Raw genomic sequence first — 19,503 nt, 5'->3', positions numbered from 1 at the left:
CCCACCACCCCTGATGTTCTGGCATGTGGATGCAGGTGCAAACAGCTGGAGCCACTGAACCTTTTGCTGCAATAAAGCCCAGATTACATGGAAACTAAAGGCAAGAGCGTTCTGCTGCTCTTCAGCATCTCCACGGCCTCCTGGATGAACCATGGATATTTGTTACCCCTGTAAAATTAGGCTCTAGTGACCTTGTTCAGGCACAGAAAAGAACTTTAGAAACAATGCATGGGTAAGGCAGAATTGACTGGATTTACAAGACTGTGAGGAAATAAATGCTATTTACACCGCAGGACAACATCCAGGTCACTATATTTAAGATAATGCAAACACAGCCTTCCCTTAATCCTGCCCTAACCAAAGCAGGGTCTCAAACCACTGCTCAGATGCCCATGGGTGCTGCAGGCTGTTGCTCCACAGACTCAGATCAGTGCAGCCAAGCTCGGAATACAGCACAGAAACCTGAATTAATTTTTGATCCCGACCCGCAGTGCCTGCTGCCCTGCCTGGCCCCGCCAGCATCGGCTGCCAGTAAGGAGGGGGGCTCTGACACCCCGGCTGTCTCTGGAGTTGGATGGCAGATTTCAACTCTGTCCCCCATGGTATGGGAATGCCCAATTAATAACTGAGAAGCCACTGACAAGGGAAGCAGTGGGAGGAGGCAGGCAAGGATTTATGGAGAGGCAAAGCAGCTTGCAGCCCTTCAGCAATATGAGGCACCTTCACCGAAATGGCTAAAAAGCCGCAGACCCTCCTGCCCTTCCTCCGCCATCCTCCTCCTCGTTATTCGCCTGCGCTGGCTCCGTGAAATAAGCACAAGAAGCAACACTGAGAGCTGGCAGCAATCACGTGCATCCAGCATCCTCCACCCAGCCTCCATCTTCCCAGCAACACCCCCAGCTCCCTCCAACTGTTTTTTTGATGTATTGCTTTTCATAGGACGGACTCATTTTCAATTGAATAGTATAACAAAGATGTAGTTAATGACAATTCAGAAGAAAAATGCTTTTATCATCAGTCTGCAAGGATTTTATGGCAATACGGAGAAGCATTTTGCAGTGCAGGAAGAGCCTTTACAAAGCCACGACTTTGAAAAAGACAGATGCAAAATAAGACTTTTTGTACAATACGGGTGGTGGTAAGAGGACAACACAGAATAAATTATTTGTGTCAAAACCCTGTTATTTTAAAGAAAAGAAAGCAACTTACCCAGAGCTGATCATCCATTCCTGGTGGGTTCTTTTTAATAAAAGCACCATAATATGTAGCGATATTTCGGTGGTGAGAATACTTCTTCAGCATGTTAATTTCTTGTTTGATCTCTTCCTCTTCATCCTGGGATGAGGCGAAAAGACAAGAAAAACAAAACCAGAGGCCCTCAGAGACTGCACTTCACGGGCTTCCAGTTCTCTCTGTATGAGGGTGAACTTCCAAGCACCCCATTTCTGACCAGCCTCTCCCAAGTTTTCTTGCACCATTTTTTCCAGACACTTTTTGCAGTGGAGTCCTAGGAGCCAGAGGTCTGGACTGGAGACTAATAGGCTGCTCCTTGAGCAAAAAGCCAAGGAGAAACCACATGCTTTGCCACATGCCCTGTTGCATTTCTGAACCCTGACCTGGACAGATCTTCAGGCAGTGTGGATCCCGAAGGTACTGGCAGAGTTTAAGGTGGGCAGCATCCTCTCGCATGGGTTAATGACCCACCATCCCCCTGTGCTGCTCCAAACCCTGCAGCACTGGCGGGAGCAGAGAGCCCCAGGAAGCTCTGAGCAGGTGAATATCGGCAGGGGTAGGTACTGCCGGGAGGGGCTGGGCAGGCAAAGCAAGGTCTGGCCAGGAGCTGAACCCTCGCGTGGAGACATGCTCTCCATCCAGAGGTGCACCAGTGCCAGGCTTTGGAGTCATGGTCAAATTACATGTCTGCAGCAGTTTAGACATTCCTCCATCTTTTTAAACTAATTCCTTTATAATCCATATCATAATTGATACCAGTGAATGGGATGGAAGATCTGGATAAAATAAAGCTTTATAAATGACTCCAAAAGTGACTCCCTGGACCATTTGCACTGTGGCTGGAGGACATGGCTCTCAATCTGACTTCAGCATCCACAGATATGAAATACAGCCAGTCCCCTACCACATCACAGGCTTGCTCTGTCTCCTCTGTGGTCATCTCCCATCCTGCCCAAGCCTAGTCCTTCCTCCTGAGCAGCCTGCAGTCCATGGCTATGGACTGGTGGCATCCCTTCAGAGGACACGGAGCTCTCACCTCCGCACCTCCACTGATCCTGCCACCACCTGCTAGATAGCTATGTCTCCACTCGGGCAATACTGGGGTCACTCAAGGCTGAGAAGAAGCCACAATGGGTGTTCCATGGGGCAGAAGAAGTAGAAGACGAGGCGGGTATTTTTTTAGAGGACTGACTTCAAAAGTTTGCGCATATATTAGAAGAAAAATAGCCTATGTGTTTTAATACGGCTAAAAGCAGATTAAGAGGAAAATAATTAAATATCCAAATAATACATCCCATGCCAAATATCTTATTTACTACCTTGGATGTTCAGAGACCTGAGACTCTGCTTTGGAAGGTAAAGGTTTAGATCAGGGACACCTAAAGACACGGCTGAAAATATTAGTTATTGGGCTACTTTTCTGCAACATCTTTGCTTTGAAGCAATGATATTTTAAAACCACTGAACTAAGTGTGGTCTCAAATTTCTGCCCCTGTTTGGCCTCAAAGTAAGATTCTTATTTCTCAGCTTAGATTTGTTGTAACCTCAGACTTCATCCCATGGGAATCTCACCTCCATTTATGCCATGGGCTCATGTTTGAGGGGTCTGCCCATTCTCTTACAGCCTGCTTCCCATAAGAACTAGAAAAATGGCACTTGTAGATATTACAAATAAACAGAAACAAATCTCATTCACATTTACAGACTTTATTTCCAGCATAATTTCACCTGTTCGCATGAAAAAGAACCTGGATGAAGGTCCTGTAGATATGAATACCGTACCACAGCATCTAAGGTACTTCAAAACACACCCCTGAGGCCAGCTAACTGCTTTCACAGCAAGTCAGTTCTGTATGTGCTGAACTCCTGAAAGCTAATTAAAAACATTAATTCAAAAAATACGGTGGGCAGATTGGGATCAAGTCCTAAATTTCAAAATGTGCTATTCCAATGAAAAAAAGAAAACCCACAATAAATCACATTCTTGCTCCCAAATCCGGCATTTATGTAAGCAGGCACTTTGGGAGGTATAATACCACCCTTAAAAAACTTTTTATTTGAGAAAAAGCATTTTCAGGTGACCCTCCTATATGCATCTGTTTAGGTTTTTAGGGACCACAGCAATTCTACACTTTTTTCTTCTGTGGCCGTTAGGAAATGGTGAAATCATTCTTTCCCTTAAATCCTGTTATTCATTTAATAACTCATGAATTCCTGGTTTTCTTAGTCTGACACAGGTTTCAAAAGAGCCACATTTCTGAGGCCAGGGTGGTGCATTTTTTCCTCTGTACCAACAGGATTCATAGGAGTAATTTAACCTGCCTAGTAAAGCTATTCATAACAATACATGCACATAGCTTTGGTGAACAAAAGCTTTTTGGTGAAAAACATGGATGTTTGGAGAAACTGAAATGGGTTATGAATACAAGACCCCATTGCTACAATTTTCTTAAGATTTTATTAACACATTCAAAAGAGCCACTGCTGGAACTGGATGCTGCTTTGTTTCAGTATAAAATTACTTAATCTCCACAATTCTTCCAGATTTATTTTTTTCTCACGTTTATTAAAACCAAAACCTCTTAATGGCATATTTCACATCAAGGCAAAGCCTTCCCAGGAGCCCAAGCCTTCCACCAACCCCCACGTGTTATCACCCTCTGTCCCCTTTCCCCTCTTATCTGTCATTTAAGGATGCAGGAGGAGGAAGATACATTACCCCGGTGACGTCCATAACCTTAATAGCAGCAAGCTGGCCCGTTTTAACATGACGACCCTGCAAAAGAAAAGGGAGAAGTTTGTTTGTTTTGCTCTGTGGCGATGTTTTCCTCGCAGTGAACAATATCCTTCAACAATCTCCTCACCCTGGCAGCATCGGCACATTTTTTTGCTTTTTCAAGAGCATCTTCACAGCAGCCATGATGGGAAAACAATTCCCTCCCCTTCCTCCTGCCATTACAATTAATTAGCAAAGGGCCTTCGATGCTGTATTTTCCTGGCAAACAAGTGCTGGAAATATCTGTTAATGCTCAGCCATGCAAAAAAAATATAGCTTGGGGCCTCTCCTGAGCACAGAGCATGACTCGGCTGGAAATGGTCCACTGGAGCTGTGATGATGGAAATGTGCTCACTGGGATACCCACATGGCACTGGCTTCAGTCCCCACATCTCCCAGCCCAGCTCTCACGGACCTGGGGACACCCGAGGGGCTCCAAGCCTGCAAGGCACCATTATACACCCTGTCCACTAATTTATTTATTTGGGAAATAAATAAATAGCAAGCCAGAGAGGTTTCTAAAATCAGATTTGTTTCTTGGCTGTGGCAGTGACCCGATCTTCAATGCTGGCACACACAGGGTGCGTGCATCTGGACGAGATGCTCAAGTGCCAGTGTGGAAACAGAAGCTCCTGCACACATACGGCCTCCTAGGCTTTCAGCAGCTGAAAAATTAGCAAATCACTGCATTGAACTGCCTGGTGGGTAGTGCCCAACTATGTGAATCCTAATGGAAAAATTCCTGGAAGCAATGGGGAAAACTATAAAAGAGCCCAAACTGTTGATGGGGTCTTAAAACCACCAGAACTGCCACCAAGCAAGCCAACTCCCAACCCTTCCTCCTCTCCCAAGACATGGATCACCCAACATCACATCGAAACTGCTCATACCAAATAATTCCCCTCAGCTCCATTTGAGGGCACCTGCTCTGCCCACAAACCGGGCAGAGTCAGAGGAAAAGATGCTTCTTCTCCAGGAAAACCAGCAGATGCTGATGCCAGGAGGCAACAGGGAAGCACCCCTATTTCCCAGTCACTTCTCACCACGGGAGGGACCAAGGCTCCATCACATGAGATGCGGGGAGCAGCAGCTCCTGCTCTGCACCATCGATAATTAACACACCAAGGACATGCCAAGAGGCAGAGGCTGAGAAGGGTCAAGCTGCAGCATGGCAGAAGCAGGGAAAAATAGGAGCTTTTCTTAAATTACAGGCTTCTGCAGCCCTGCCGCCCCCCACCAGTGTGCCTGTTGATCACCTGGGGTCTGTGCCCAGGTTTCCAGCCCTCCTCCAGGATGGAGATGGTCTTTCACACCATCCCACCTCCAGCAAGAACCCCAAATTACCAGACAGGGTGACCTCTCCCTGGCTCTTCAGGTTTCCAGGCATGATGTTGGGTACCAAACCCACGCAGAGCTGCAGAGCATGGCAGCATCATCCTCTCCAAATTTATGACTTCACCAGGAAGCCAATTCACCCACCAGGGCTCCTCACTCATTTATTACCACAATTTATGTGTCCTGAGCAACTGCATGTTCTAACAATGGAAAAAGAGCTTTATTTTTAAATGTGCAACATTTAAAAAGAATAGAATAAAGCACAGCCTGGTAGCACTGGGCTGGGGCTGAAGCATCCCCCGGATGCAGCCGTCGAGAAGGAGGAGCGCATCGCTAGACACCATTTATTTAGACAGCGTGATGTGCCAAAACACATCCTCCCTTTCCTAAATTCATCCTTGTTTACTTGGCCCTACACATACCGACTCGTTAATTAAAGCCAACAGAGCACCGGCAGCGATACGCTCGGACACAACCATGGCACGTTGAACCTTCCATGCAATGGAGAAAGAAGACAAGGCATCTCAAGCCACGTGTTTGCTAGCTATACCCGCCATCATCTGACATATCTCATTTTGTATTTTAAGGAAAAGCCCCAGCCTCGCTGTGGCGGGGTGCTGCTGCCAACCTCCAATACTGGTCAAAGGAAAAAGGAGCCCTGTGTGCCCACAGCATCCTCCTCTCAGGGATCTGCCACCACCCCCCTACACCTCCCAAGTACTCACAGATGAAGGTAGGAACTTAACATTGTGCGAACATTTACCAAAACAAAATAAACTGCTTTGAAATGTATGTTAATATAAGCCATGAGGGACACTTAGTCATGCAAAAATCAGGCCAAGTAGAACGAATAAGTATTTAGCCTGGGAACTTTAGAACAAAGATTTGCTTTTCATACAGTTTGTTTGCAGCGATGGATTGTTGAGCTTCATCCCAACAGACTTCCACCTCCATCCAGGGAAACCAGCCATTTCCTCACCAGTTAACTGTTCCTTTGAATTCAACATACCTAGTGCTCAGCATTGATGCTTGCAGTAAAACCATCATGTATAGTTTAGAAAAACCAGTTGATTTTCACCCTACCGCAGGCACTCTGGGGTTTACAATGCAGATACAGACAGGCTGGAGAGACACTGAGAACTGAGAGTGACAAACACAATACAGGAATAAAATTAGAAGATGTCACGGCAGCAACAAGCCCTCTTGAAGGCATTACCCACCAACCACCTCCTGCACGCTGGCCATGCAGAAGCAAGCGCCCGTGCCCCTGCAGCCTTTCCAACGGATCCAGCTGGGCCGGGCAGCGGAGCCATTTCTGCCAAAGCCAAGGCAAGTGGAAATTGTTAATTAATGTGTGGCAAGCACTAAATTCTCCAGTGTGAACCCTGCACTGCTATTAAGAAGCTACAAATAAGGACTGGGGTAGCAAGACCAAGAAAAGCACCAGAAAGCCCCTGTTGCAATATGCTTTTACCTCCTGCATGTCCTCCACACATCAAAACTTGTTGGCTTTTTTCTTTAAACCAACACCAGAGCAGAGACCTGTGCTACAAAACCACACAACGATTGAGCCCAACTCCTGCTCCTGGGGTCACTTCCGTTCCCCCAACAGCAAAGATTTGGGTCAAAACAGGTAAGACTGCAGGTGCCTACATAGAATTTCAACATAAATTCTCCACTTTTTCAAAATTCCTCCTTTTTGGTGCTCCTGTGCTTGGGAGCTTGCCCTGGGGATGCTGGAGAGGGTGCAGGTGCCTGGAGACAAAGCCTTCAGGAGGATGAGACCCTCCAGGGCAAGGCAGTCACTGCTAAGCCTTCAGACCACACCACCGCCAACGTTTTTGGCATTAGGAGTGAAGGAAGCTGGAGGGGAGCAGCAATCATTGCAGCCACCCTTGCTCCCCGCACCGTCCTCGCCTCCTGCCTGCTTCATCACCTCTGCCAAAAGCCCTCGGTAGTCTCTCTGCCTGTGGAAAAGGAGCTGATCTGCTCTTTAGCAATCTGTAACATTTTGTCTTCTCGCCTTCTTTGTCTACTGGCATTGTTCGGGACTTTTCTGCATGTTGGTGGTGGGTGAGCTGCTTCCAGCTGCTCCTACATAAGAGCAAGAGATGCAAGAGGACTGGCATCCTCCCAAAGCCCAAGATGCCACGACATCCCACCACCAGCATCATCCTGCTACAGGGCTCAAACCCCTGCATGGCATGGGTTTACACACCTCTCCCTCACCGCTTACAGGGTGGTGACTGAACCCCTGGAAGTTCAAGAAGAGGAAGGAGAGCTCCAGGAGGCACCTCCACCACCCCATGAAGGCTGTTCACAGTAAGCACCGCAAGGTTTGAAGGACCACCGCCAGCATCACCTGTGGTATGGCTTCCAGAGGTCTCAAATACATCCTCCAACATCTCCCTGCTCCTGTCCCCAGAGCAGGTTTTGCATCTGGCTGGGTGATGTCCTGACTGAACTGCGAGAACTGCTTTCATCTTCATAAATTCAGGACTGTTACAGATGCCGCGATGGCTGTGACAGCATAAAACAAATAAGAGGAAATTGGAACTACTAAAGCATTTTTCCCCTCTCCAGATTTGTTGTCGAGGTTCACTTGGGTATAAACCCACATTTCAGCCTCAAGATTACTCAAGCATGAATTTCAAAGCTGCCACAGTTTTTAATTAAACATCCATCTGAGCATAAATTCATGCTCCTAATTACTCTCAAAACCTTATATCAACTATCACTATCTTGAAAATGTCAAGTATTAAGACTAATTTCAGTGAATGAGGCAGGCACCACGAGTTTTTTCTTCAAAGGTTGTGGACCTCACACTCCATAAAGTGTAATGGACCGGCACACAACGGGACCATTGACAATCGCCTTTAAACATCAATTGGTGCATTCAGGCATTATATTTATTAAACAAATAAACTCTGCTCTCAGCATCAGCCTTTGTACAAAAAAACGCACATCCTGGCCCAAAATTCAAGTCCACATTTTAAGGACAGAAAAAAGATGATTGATTGTTGCTTTCTGAAGTTTGGCTTGCAGAAGCATGGATTTCACCTTTAAGCAAAAACTGACATTTCTGTACCCAGAAATGTATCCCACCACATCTACTTAACTTCTGGTGTCTGCTCCTATTCATTCAACAAAACACATAACGCGCAGCAACCAGTGGGACACAACCAGAATTGTCATGCTCTTGAGAAAGGCAGAGGTCCCGTTTCCTTCAGCTGGGCAGAGCATCATCTCTTAAACATCCCAACAAGGGCACCCAGCCTCTAATCCCCCCATGCACACATCGTCCCCATAGCAGGCATGTAATGGAGTGAACCTGTTTCAAGACTTATTTTAAAGTAAAATGCCTGGGATACAGCCATTTTGTAAAACCCTTAGTCATGTAACATGTAAATATTAAAACAAGTGGGATTAGGGTGCTCTTGCAAGGCACTGCAGAAATTTCTACACAGACAGCCCTGCTGGGACCAGACCACAACTACAGCCCTCACTGCTGAGAAAGTATCTCCCGAGGAACACTCCATTTCATACAGAAATCTCAGTAAACTGAGACAAATAAAAAAAGTCTCATAAAAGCCTGAATAATACCACTTTGGCACAACAGAAGGCTCCCAACTAATTTTCTTCCATTATGTTTTTGGTGCAGTTAAAATACCAAGCTGATGCCAGCAACCCAACTCCTGCCTCTAAACCATGCCACTAGACGGCACATCCTCAACACCACCAACTCCAGCACACACGTATTCTTCCTACATCAGGAACAGCGTGAGATGCCAGAGATTTGGCCAGGTGAAAAATCATCAGTCCATTTTCCTATATTAACATAGCATTTTTAATATTTCCTAGCTACAACAAACTCTTTGTCAAGCCCAACTTCTGCAGACACACTATCAAGGTGTTCGCTGGTGAGTCACATCTCCCCCAGACTCTGTTTTTGCATCCAAGACCTTCTGCAGTAGAGTTCTTCTGGGATGAGCCAGAACTTCACGCAGGTCTCTGCTCCAGGTCCTGTTGGGTCCCTGCTTTCCTGTAGTTCAATGCAATTCAAGGACTCGGTCCAAGACTTTCAGCACAAAGGCACTTTAGCACTAATGCACCAAAAAATGCACCCAGCTTCTCCTAGGAGAAGGAACTTTGCCTTCCAACAGGAGCTGTGTATCCAAACTGCCAATCCTGCACTGAATTAGACATTTTTATAGCTCTTGGTGTGACCTGTTGGTTCTTACAGAGTATAGGCACGTTTCTGTACTTCATTTCCCATTGAAAATGACCTTGAGGGTGCCAACCCCCCTCCTCCAACCAGTTTAAGAGGCTAAAATACTTATCGATGGAAAACCAAGCTTATCCTAGCGTGAACATCCAGCAATCTCAAAAAATAAGCTGTTTTTATAAATGACGTACTCTAGCTTTGCACTAGGTTTACACATCTCTTCAAACATCTCTGAAACAAATCCATGTCTTTGAGAAGGTAATTAAAACATCAGATACTCTAAATATCAGGTTGGCATAAGAAAAAGTGAGTCATATAACAGGATGGGAAAAACGTTTATTTTAACAATGAGTAAAATATCTGTTTGATTTAAACACAGCAACCATGGCCCAAACCTTACTGTTCCTGCCTGCACTTCACCCCTGCTACTGGCAGGGGGATTTAAAGCCTGTGGGGACCCAGGATGACCGAGCAGACTGCGGACCAGGTCCTCACCCTTGCTGGGACCCAGCCCCATCTCACTACCGTTCACCCAAACACCTCAGCAAAACCTCTGCCCTTTGCAGCAGGAGCTTGTGCTGCCCTTTTTGAGAGAAACAGCATGACCATGATGGTGATGGACCCCCGCACCCACCTCCACCTCTCCATCATTTCTTGGTTTCATAAACAGCTTTGCAAGAGCTTCTGAAGAAGCCCACTGCCCCAGGGCACTAAAGGACATCACCAACCTGATGTAGTTCCTTTCCACTGGGGTCAAACTCTGCTTCTGGGGCTGATGGGGCCACCTAAAACACCCTCAGCTCCCCCCAGGCTTCACCACACTCAATGGCATCCCCCCATCTACATGGCATCCCAAAACTCCAATGCTTTGACACCAGAAATGGAAAACCTATGTAAAAGATAACAAAGCCCATCCAATACTCGACATCTCATTTGCTGGCCAGGTGAGGTTCCCAGAGCTGTTCTCTCTCCTCCTGAGCTCTCCTGCAGAAAGCTGGCTGCTCGCTCCAGCACGGCTCTTTCTCTCTGTCCAACCTGATGCCACCCCTCGGGCTGCTTCTGGAGGGCAGGAGACGTCCACTGAGCAGGGTAAGCACCAGTTTCACTAATAGACCATCCTCCCCTACATCTGTCATGTTTTCCAACCTTTTAAGAAGTAAAATCCTGGAAAGCATTCAAAAAACTCACAGAAAAAATAAATGGAGTGAAAGGTGGGTTTTTTTTTTTTTTTTTTTTTTTTTTTTTTTTTTTTTTTTCTCCTCAGCTGGGCATTTTTATTAACACTTCAGCTTGGATTGAACAACCAGAGCTTCCCCTTGGAAAGGCATAAATCCTCTCCCAGCACAGACGTCTCTAATTGCACAGGGCAAAGCTAATGTTCTGTGTTGACCGAACAAAGCCGACCTTTGGACTGAAATATTTCTAATCCTCTGTATCAATCCAAGCTCTGATCGGGGCTGTGCAGCTGTGAGAGCTGCAATTCCATTACTGCAGCTCCACAATAGGTCTGGCGTTAAGTAAAGAAGGCAGGATTATTAGATTAACAAGCTAAATTGTTAAATTAGCGTATTATTCATCTCCAGAAATAAGAGGCAGTATAGCACATAGGTGAGCAAGACTCTAGTCTCACATTCCCTTATATATAAGGGAATCACATCCCTTACACCAATGCTTCCACTTACACCATTCCCCATCTCTCTTGTAGCTCAAAGGAGAGTGGAGACAGCAGCCCTCCTCCAGCTCAGGAAGAACTAAGAGGTTTCCCTCTTCCATGGATCAAACCGCTGGCATAAAAGGTCCTAAACCAGCAGCAGAGATCCCAAATCCTTGTAGAAGAGCAAGTTTCTGTAGACAGTTCCTCTAGATGTGGCTTTCACTCCTCTAATTCCTAACCAAGGAAAACCATGGGTTAGAAAGTGCTTCCCCCCGCCCTGCGGCATTGTGACCAGGTACCACCAGCAAACTAGCCATGGGGGTTGTGTATCTGCTTTACTAATAAAAAAGGGGGGAAAAACAAAAAAAGGGACAAGCAGCACCTTAGGAAAACATCCCCAGAGCTGGTCCCACACTGAAGGCAGAGGGATCCAAAGGAGCACCAGCAGGACGAAGGAGGAAAGGGATGCCACTGGTTACCACTGAACCCCTTGCAACTTCCCCAGGCACCCCGCAGGCTTTGCTCTTTGCTCTGGCACCCCCAGCACAGGCAGATCCGACACGGCAGCTCCCGGCACAGGACAACCTGCCCAGGGGAGCGGTCCATCCATGGCGGCAGCCCCCTGCAGCAGGGAGGGCAGCGGCCGGTCCCTGGGGCGCTCCTTCCTCCCTGGCACAGCCCGTCCTCCCTTTGCCCCCGGCTCCTCTGCTTCACCGCAAGTGCACATTTTTGCAGCTAAAAGAAGGCAGTACAGTCTGTTCCCAATAACATTAGTTCATGACAGCCATGTTATTACCACCCTTTAACACCCCCACTGTGCTTCTGTTCCACATCGCTGCCTATTCAACACTGCAGTATTCATAACTAAAATTAAATCTCCATCTAGGAGACCCACAAGGCACCCTTTCACACCGGCCATGTCTCCAGTAGCAGCAGCAGGTTCTCCTTCCCATGGAAAGCACTGAGCCATGAGGGAATGGTGACGCCCACATGTGCTTGGGACCATCCCATCCTACAAAAGGAGACACATGGCTCTCAAGGGTGGCCCAAAAGAGACGCGGCCTCCTCTGACGGACCAGGCTATACCACTGCCTGAGACCTTCCTCCAGACCCCACCATGTAGTGGGGGTACCACCATAAACCCGGCCAGGTCTGGAGCTTTCACATATGCACACGCCAGGCAGACCCCAATTTCTATGTGCTTCTGCTGTACACCACCCAGTCTGCCCCACCACCAACCACACCTTGGCTTTATTGTGGCCACAACCACATCGTTCTTGACGTTCAAACCCAAACTCCAGGATGAGCCCACCAGCTTCAGGGCATCAGTTGCCATCACAGGTGAAGCTGGCTCTTGTACAGGATACAGGAACAGTCATCCCAAGGCACCAGGGAGCTCTCTAAACCCTTCCCTGTAATTCCCAGGGCTGCTCCTGACCTCAGAGCATCTGCTTCGTGACGGGAGTGAGCCGCTTTGTCCAGAGCTCGGGACACCAGCAAGGTCTCCACCATGCAACATGCTTCGGCAGGGCTGTTGCTGTTTCTTCTGCATTTGTAGGAAAAAAAGGTCCCTTCAAAACAGATTTCTCCTAATGTGCTCCCTGCAGGGCAGGCAGGACTTACAACCTGCAGATACGTGTTGCTGCCTCCCATGGCAGGCAATTCACCAAAACACTGGTCAGATACAGGAACCCTTAGTCTCTACAGCTTTTGGTACCCATTTATCTGTGCCAAGCATTAAACAGGACTGCATTTCACCATGTGAAGTTTCACCCGCTCTTTAAGCCATTCCCCAAGTCAGTAACTGTCTTGCAAACTGCAGCCGAGTTTAAAAATGACCCTTGTGGAAACAACACTACGCATGCTGATGGAAAATGTGGTTTCTTGAAACACCTCTTCCATGCCATCTGCTTGACTTCAGCTCCAATTTCATAGTAGCAAGATCCAATTTTGGAGGTGGCATGTAAAGTGCAAGGTGCTTGTTCAACTAACAAGCAGCGGGGAGAACCACCTCCCGTGAACCCGAGTGCTCAGCATCCCCTCTGGGAGCAGGGATGGATGGCACTGGCGGCAGGAGACAGCCACGGGGGAGTCAGGTATCACAGAGGTATCTACGATCTGAAGCTGAGATATTTTTTTTCTCACTTTGTAAGGAAAACTGAATATAAAGGAAAGACCAAATTTGTTCTCAGTGATTTTCCAACCATTTAATCCTGGAAATTTAACTCTGTGGCTGTCGATGGTTTTCCATATTTCATGGGTCTTACGATAAAATGCCACAGCTGCCCAAAGCTTTCATGTATAGTACCTGGGTGACTTAGGTCTCAGCGCTAGGAAAATAAGCGTAAGAATGACATAAGTAACCCCACACCTAGTGCTATGGAGGGCTGAGGTGCTCCTCCAAGCCCAAGTGCTTTGTAACGCAAGATACTGCGGACCCTGTGTTGCACGTTTCCATCTCTGTCAGCTCAAATATCAATTTTAGACCTCACATACTTGAAGGCAGATGGGCATCACACTCCCTTTCCTCCAGAGCTGCCTCCAGGGTTTTTGTCTGCCCTGAGCAGCCTCGACAACTTACTGTCCATCCTATCCTACTCCAAGTCACTGACTGCCAGCAGTCAATAAACATTTTGCAGTGCCTATGATCTACTGATTTAAAAGCCCCAGCCATGCCTAGAGCAATCATGTGTGATGTACATACTAATTCAGCTGCACAGGGCTACAGCAAGACTTTCGTGTCGTCTGCTGCTTTAAGCACATCAGGTATCAGGTAGCAAATTTTTAGAACTGCTTATTGGAAAAGGGAGTCCAAGAAGACCCTTTTATCCTTATGTTTGCTTTACATACGTCACACATGCATTTGCTGCTTTGTCTGGGATAAAGATGGGATTTCTGACTCTGCTGCCGAACAGCCCCACTGTGGCTCATCTCCTAAACCAGCATGCAGGTTAGGATCAGCAGAGTTGATCAGCAGATAAAATTGCATTGCTTTTATAGCTTCTTACTTTCCAAACCTCCCCTCTCAAGCAGGAATTTCCTACCCTTACACGGGCCAGGCAAAGCTGCTCTATCAAGAAATAAGGCAGCCAGACCACTGCCTTCCCCGACAGACCTGCAAAGCGGACCTCACCGCACCGAGGGCAATGCCAGGCTGCTGTTGCCTGGCAGAGGACCCTCCTCCTGTGACACCCAGTGGTCCTCATTTCTCTGCAAGGGCTCCTCTAGGAAAGGAGGGAGCCCTAAAAGACCCCACAAATCAAAAGATCCTCCCCCCAGCCCTGTGCACGTCCCCAGCAGGCAGCACAGCCGAGGGGGAGGCTTTAGCCGGAGACGGGAAAGCCGGGAGGAGAGGAGGAGGACTTGGGATTAGCAGGGGAAAGTTAAGCCGGTACCAGGGACTTCATGGGAACAATGCAGCTCAGGAACGAGTGGGAGGAGGCCAGAAAGGACCGACTGTCCCTGCTACCTCCGGCACTCAGGGACACGAGGCACCAGGCCAGCACTGGTGCAGCACATCACTATTTGGTAACGAAGGGACTGCAGCCACTGCCCAACGTGGTTATCATCGCAGGAGGGCTATCGAGCCATTAAGGGTGCTATTTACACAGAAATAACATGTATAGACACAAATCGATGCTGTATGGTTTAAAGGAACCATCTGAAGGCTATGGATTTTACTGGCTGTTCACTGCCAAGTGAAACAAAGCAAGCAAAAAAGCTCTGAAAGCAGCCCGAAAAGCTGCCTGCAGGCAGGGCGCCTGCCGGAACGTGGGCAGCTCGGAGGCTGCCTGCAGCTCTGCAGGGAGAACACACACGGGCAGGGGGTGATGGCCTTTTATTCCACTGGATAAAGATCTTAGTGGAAATCTGAAAGGCTCGAGGTGAAACCTCAGCCCCAGCTAACCCAAACCTCCCACGGACTATGTGCTGGAGGCACGTCAGGAAGGATCCCAGGCCAGGCGCTGCATCGAATCACACCCCGAACCCGCAGCTTCAGCTGGACTCAGAAAATGGGAAGGCATTGCATCTCTCTGGATATAAGATATAAACGCCTCTCTGGACCGGCTGCCTCCTGCTCCTACCGAAGTTAGGCAGCTCAGGACACCCACCTGCCCCATCACCTGCAGCCAGGACAACATCTCACCCCTCCAGGACCACAGCAGGCTTTTAACCCTTGCTACTCAATGCTGGGTAAAACACTAAAAGCCACCAATATCCCCAGGCAGATTAATGTTAAAAATTCAAGATCCTTCCCAGCAGTGATAGCTGGCTGCAGGACAGAATCACGGTTTGGGTTTGCTGCTTGGTATTCAGGGTCTGGGCACCTGTAAGGAAGCAGGCAAGGGTGATATGTAAAAATACACCAATGCACAGGAGCAGGGAAAGACCTCCCTGCATTTTTCCAGGGGAAAAAAAACCCAAAAAACCCTGCCAATTTGCCTGCTTCTTCAAACCCCCGCAGCTGGGGGTAAGTTTTGAAATGCTTAACAGGATGTATAAATTTCCTTTACATTAGAGCCTTGATTAAGTTAATGTTGATTTGTAAGTATACTGTGGAGTCTTCAACTCCAAGGAAGGAGGGAAATTGCAGCCAGAAATGCATAGCAGGGGCTGATTTCCCGGGAAGCGAGGCCAAGGCCGTCCCGAGCAGCTGGGCGCTATTCCTGGATCCCCACCAACTGCACTCGACCTCGGGCAAGAGACCAGGCTCTCTGCTGCTCAACTTTGTCCCCCAATAAAAAGGGTAAAATATTACTGCAGCTACCCCAACAACAACGATGCAATGCTTCATGCTGTATTGCAAAAAGCCTCCAAAGCCTTGCCTAAAAGCATATTTGAAAATAAAAGGAGTTGCTCCTCTCACGGCCATACTCTGCACTGGGGCCCTGATTTGCACCTTCAAACAATCTCTCTCCATAAATTCTTAATTTTTTCTGTTTTCTATAGCAGAGGGCTTTTGCTTTCCCAGCAGCCTTACCAAGAAAAAAAAAAAAAAGCAGCACAATTTCTTTACATTTGTAAATCAAATGCTCTTACACAGCATTTCCACAAAAGTGCTTAAAATGTACACTGGAAATTGTAATTAAAAGCTGATCTTTACAAGATGACCCAGGCTTCTGCAGCCTTCAGCCCTGGCCTCAGACAGCTCTGCCAGTGGAGCACGGCTTCCTAACAACACGCGGTGAACTGCCCGCATTTATCAAAGATCAGGGGAATGTTTGCGTAAACATGAGGGCAAAAGATAAAGTGAATTTATCACCTAGTTTCTGGGTGGCATCAGAGGGGAAAGGGCCAGCCCATGAGAGCAAAGGACCAAACCCCTCTCTGGTGCTGGAGGAGGTGGCTCTGCAAATGGGGAAACTATGTTTTACTAATGATTTTAATCAGAGAAGCCTTGTCACAGAGGGAAAGGATTTTCCCACAGGACCTGGCAACAGCCAGATTAAAACCCTCCATGCAAACAGCCAGTGAGCCCAGGGAGGGTGCCAGCGCCGCGGTGAACGCAAGGGACTTGGCTCCCTCCTGTTGAGTCACAAGGACTGGCTGGTCTTCAGCATCTCCAAAGAAACCACCGAGCAAGGGCCCCTGCCTGCAAAAGGGATCAGAAACACCAAGCTGGAGGCAGAGAGGGGGCTGGGGAGGGGTAATCCAGGGCACCTTTGTTTCCACAGTCCTTTCCCAAGCCTAAGGGGATCCCCAAGGTCAACTCAAGCCAATTGCAAAAGATGAGAAGATGTCCAAGAGGACAACTTCTGAATTGAGCATGTCCTGATGGAAATGGAGACCACACCAAATGGGAAGCACGAGCTGAGCAGGGACCCGCCGCCCTCCCGAACACTGGATCTTCACACCTCTTCCACACTGACAGCTCTCAGGCCAGTACAGATCAGATTCACACCACAGCAAGTTTTGGGCCACTTTCTGCATGGGTCATGTAGCAGTCTCTCCACCTGCAGATGTGCAAGGTACCACCATCACTGGCTCTAAAAGAACAGGCTTGCAAAGTCTCCCCAGCATAGACGTAACCACTCCTCAACGCTCAGCTTGGGACCCACCGGTCTGGCCTTTAAACCTCCTCTGTCCCCTTTCCACTACTTGGGGACTTAACAGTTGCACAAGCTAATTCTCACAAATGAAACACAGAAGTGTGGAGAAACCTTGGGGAAAAAGCACACTTGGGAAAGACATTTCCCTAATTCAGGGCCCCCTTTCCGTGCCCTGCTCCTGCCGTTCACTCGGGCAGGCTTGCTGACCCCAGCTTAACTTCTCCAGACATTGCTTCCAACCAAGCTCACTCCAGAGAGCCCACAACGTTCACTACAAATCCATCCCGGCTATTTAATTACAAGTGAGTAATTGTGGTTAATGATCACAGCAGTGATGCCACCGAGGGGTGAAGTCACTGGCGATACCCATAGCACCAGCGGCTGCACAGGAGGTGACTGCAGGAGCCACAACTCATCACCACTGCCTACGAGCCGTGAGCCTCCAGTGCTTCAAACAAAGAAGGAAGATGAGTAATGTTGGACAAAAGAATGAGCCTTCATCAAAACTTCTGAAACACAAATCTCATAACTGGATCAGGTACGTTTGCGAACAGTCTCTTCCTTTTTTTTTTTTTTTTTTTTTAAGATTTTCACATTTTGTTTCCCTCCTCCAGATTTCCAAATTCCTATCCATCTCTGAAAGAGACGAGCTGAAGTATTCCCTGAAGGCTGCTGTTCCCAGTACCTTTCAGATCAAGAAGAACCAGAGATTTCAGTAAATCTAGTCCCTATTTGTCCCACGCGCTTCCCCTAAAATTTCAGTTGCAATACCTTCCATTGTCTCTACAGGATCTCAAAACACTTATGTGCTGGCCCAGAAAGAAATGGGACTCAGCAAAACGCCCCAAAATCTGCAAGGCTTAGCCCAGCACTCAGGCACTCCATTTTCAAGGCACAGCCTGACTTCCTGGGTACAGACCACATTTAGGAAGCTGGTGTTGCACAAAAAAACCCCCAACGTTCCCCTACAAGCTGATTTCCTTTACATACAGCGCTACCAGAGCACAAGTGCACAAAGCACCGTACCGTTTCATGACTGCCAAACCACGCTGTAACATGCTGACCGTACACATTCTTTACCTTCTGCAGCAAAGCACGCAACCCAAAATCCTTCATGCTTTGCTTGGACTAAAAAGACACCATCCCTCCATCACTTTATCCAGCTTCCTCGGGAACAAGCTGACCCGGACATCCGCCTCACGTGGGTGCATGCATGCATGCTTCGGAGTTTTAACGCTATTAGGCAGCTTCAAAGCCATCAAAGAAAATTATGTTCTACCCACTTCATGGAAACAGGCAGCTGGGTGGCGAAGGATGCTGGATGCAGCCATTCACAAGGTTTATCTCCAACAGCTTTTAATCCCGTTGGCCCCTTTCTCCAGTCAATTATAGCAGCCTCTATGTTGGCAGAAAAGTAATGGGAGGGAGAGACTATAGGTATAAGCAGACATAATAGAATCTTAATTTAATTAGGGAAGTACTCAATCAACCAAGAGACATAAATACAAAGGAAACCAGGTTTATTAGTTCTGGTGCTTGCAGAAATGCTCATTTGGTTCCTGATTACTGAGGGAGGGATTAAAAAAATCATCAATCTTAATAGCACAGTCCTAGTTTGCTCTTTTAGAAAAAATTAGTAACAAAACCAAAGAGTTTCTAGAAACACAGCATTCACGCTGGGTAAGTAGCTGAGCTCATTATGGGGGAGGCCTGGTTCTGGTTTAACTGCAGTTACAAATCACAAGTTACAGCTGGGCCAGCCTCAAGGAAAGAAGCTTTTGACCCCAGTTCTCAGGTCAGATTTACCTCAGTGCTTCTCAGTGACGCCAGCATCTCACTTTTCCCCATTGAAAAGGAAAGTCCGGATCACCGGCCATAACAATGCTCACTAAGGGAGAAGGTGAAGCCACCAGCTCCCCACAGCAGTGCCGAGGCCACCAAGAGTCACTTCATCTGCAGAAAGCTCCATCCTTTGCTACCCCATCCTTCTTTGGGGTCTGCAGGTTCAGAGCCAGCTCAGTGGAACAGCGGGTCACTTCAACATTCATGCTTTAATGCCTGGATAAAGGTTTTGCTGAGAGCGTAATAGCACAAAGTGACTAATGAGGGGCTGGGGAACAATTTGGAGATTAACTGATTTTGTGTTATGAAAGGGCAGGTTGTAATTTTAGGATTAGAAATCCATATTTTGGATGTCAATACCTTGCACAGGAAAAGGGCCATGAGCAGC

The 19,503-nt window shown here is 47.6% G+C and overlaps 1 protein-coding gene across 1 annotated transcript in view; it reads right to left on the bottom strand.

Moving 5' to 3' along the window:
- Window positions 1-19,503, bottom strand: part of LOC104465562 (TRAF2 and NCK-interacting protein kinase-like) — a gene marked incomplete at its 3' end in the record, with an annotated part of 108,273 nt that overhangs the window by 51,520 nt on the left and 37,250 nt on the right. Inside the window, 2 exon segments of the mRNA XM_010078659.1 lie at window positions 1,210-1,335; window positions 3,953-4,009. Coding sequence (XP_010076961.1) covers window positions 1,210-1,335; window positions 3,953-4,009 — 183 coding nt within the window.

The sequence above is a fragment of the Pterocles gutturalis genome, unplaced genomic scaffold (assembly GCF_000699245.1).
Source record: "Pterocles gutturalis isolate BGI_N339 unplaced genomic scaffold, ASM69924v1 scaffold11053, whole genome shotgun sequence".
In the NCBI taxonomy this organism is placed as follows: Eukaryota; Metazoa; Chordata; class Aves; order Pterocliformes; family Pteroclidae; genus Pterocles; species Pterocles gutturalis.
Note: the sequence above shows the minus strand (reverse complement) of the source record. Positions and strands in the feature narration are given on the sequence as shown.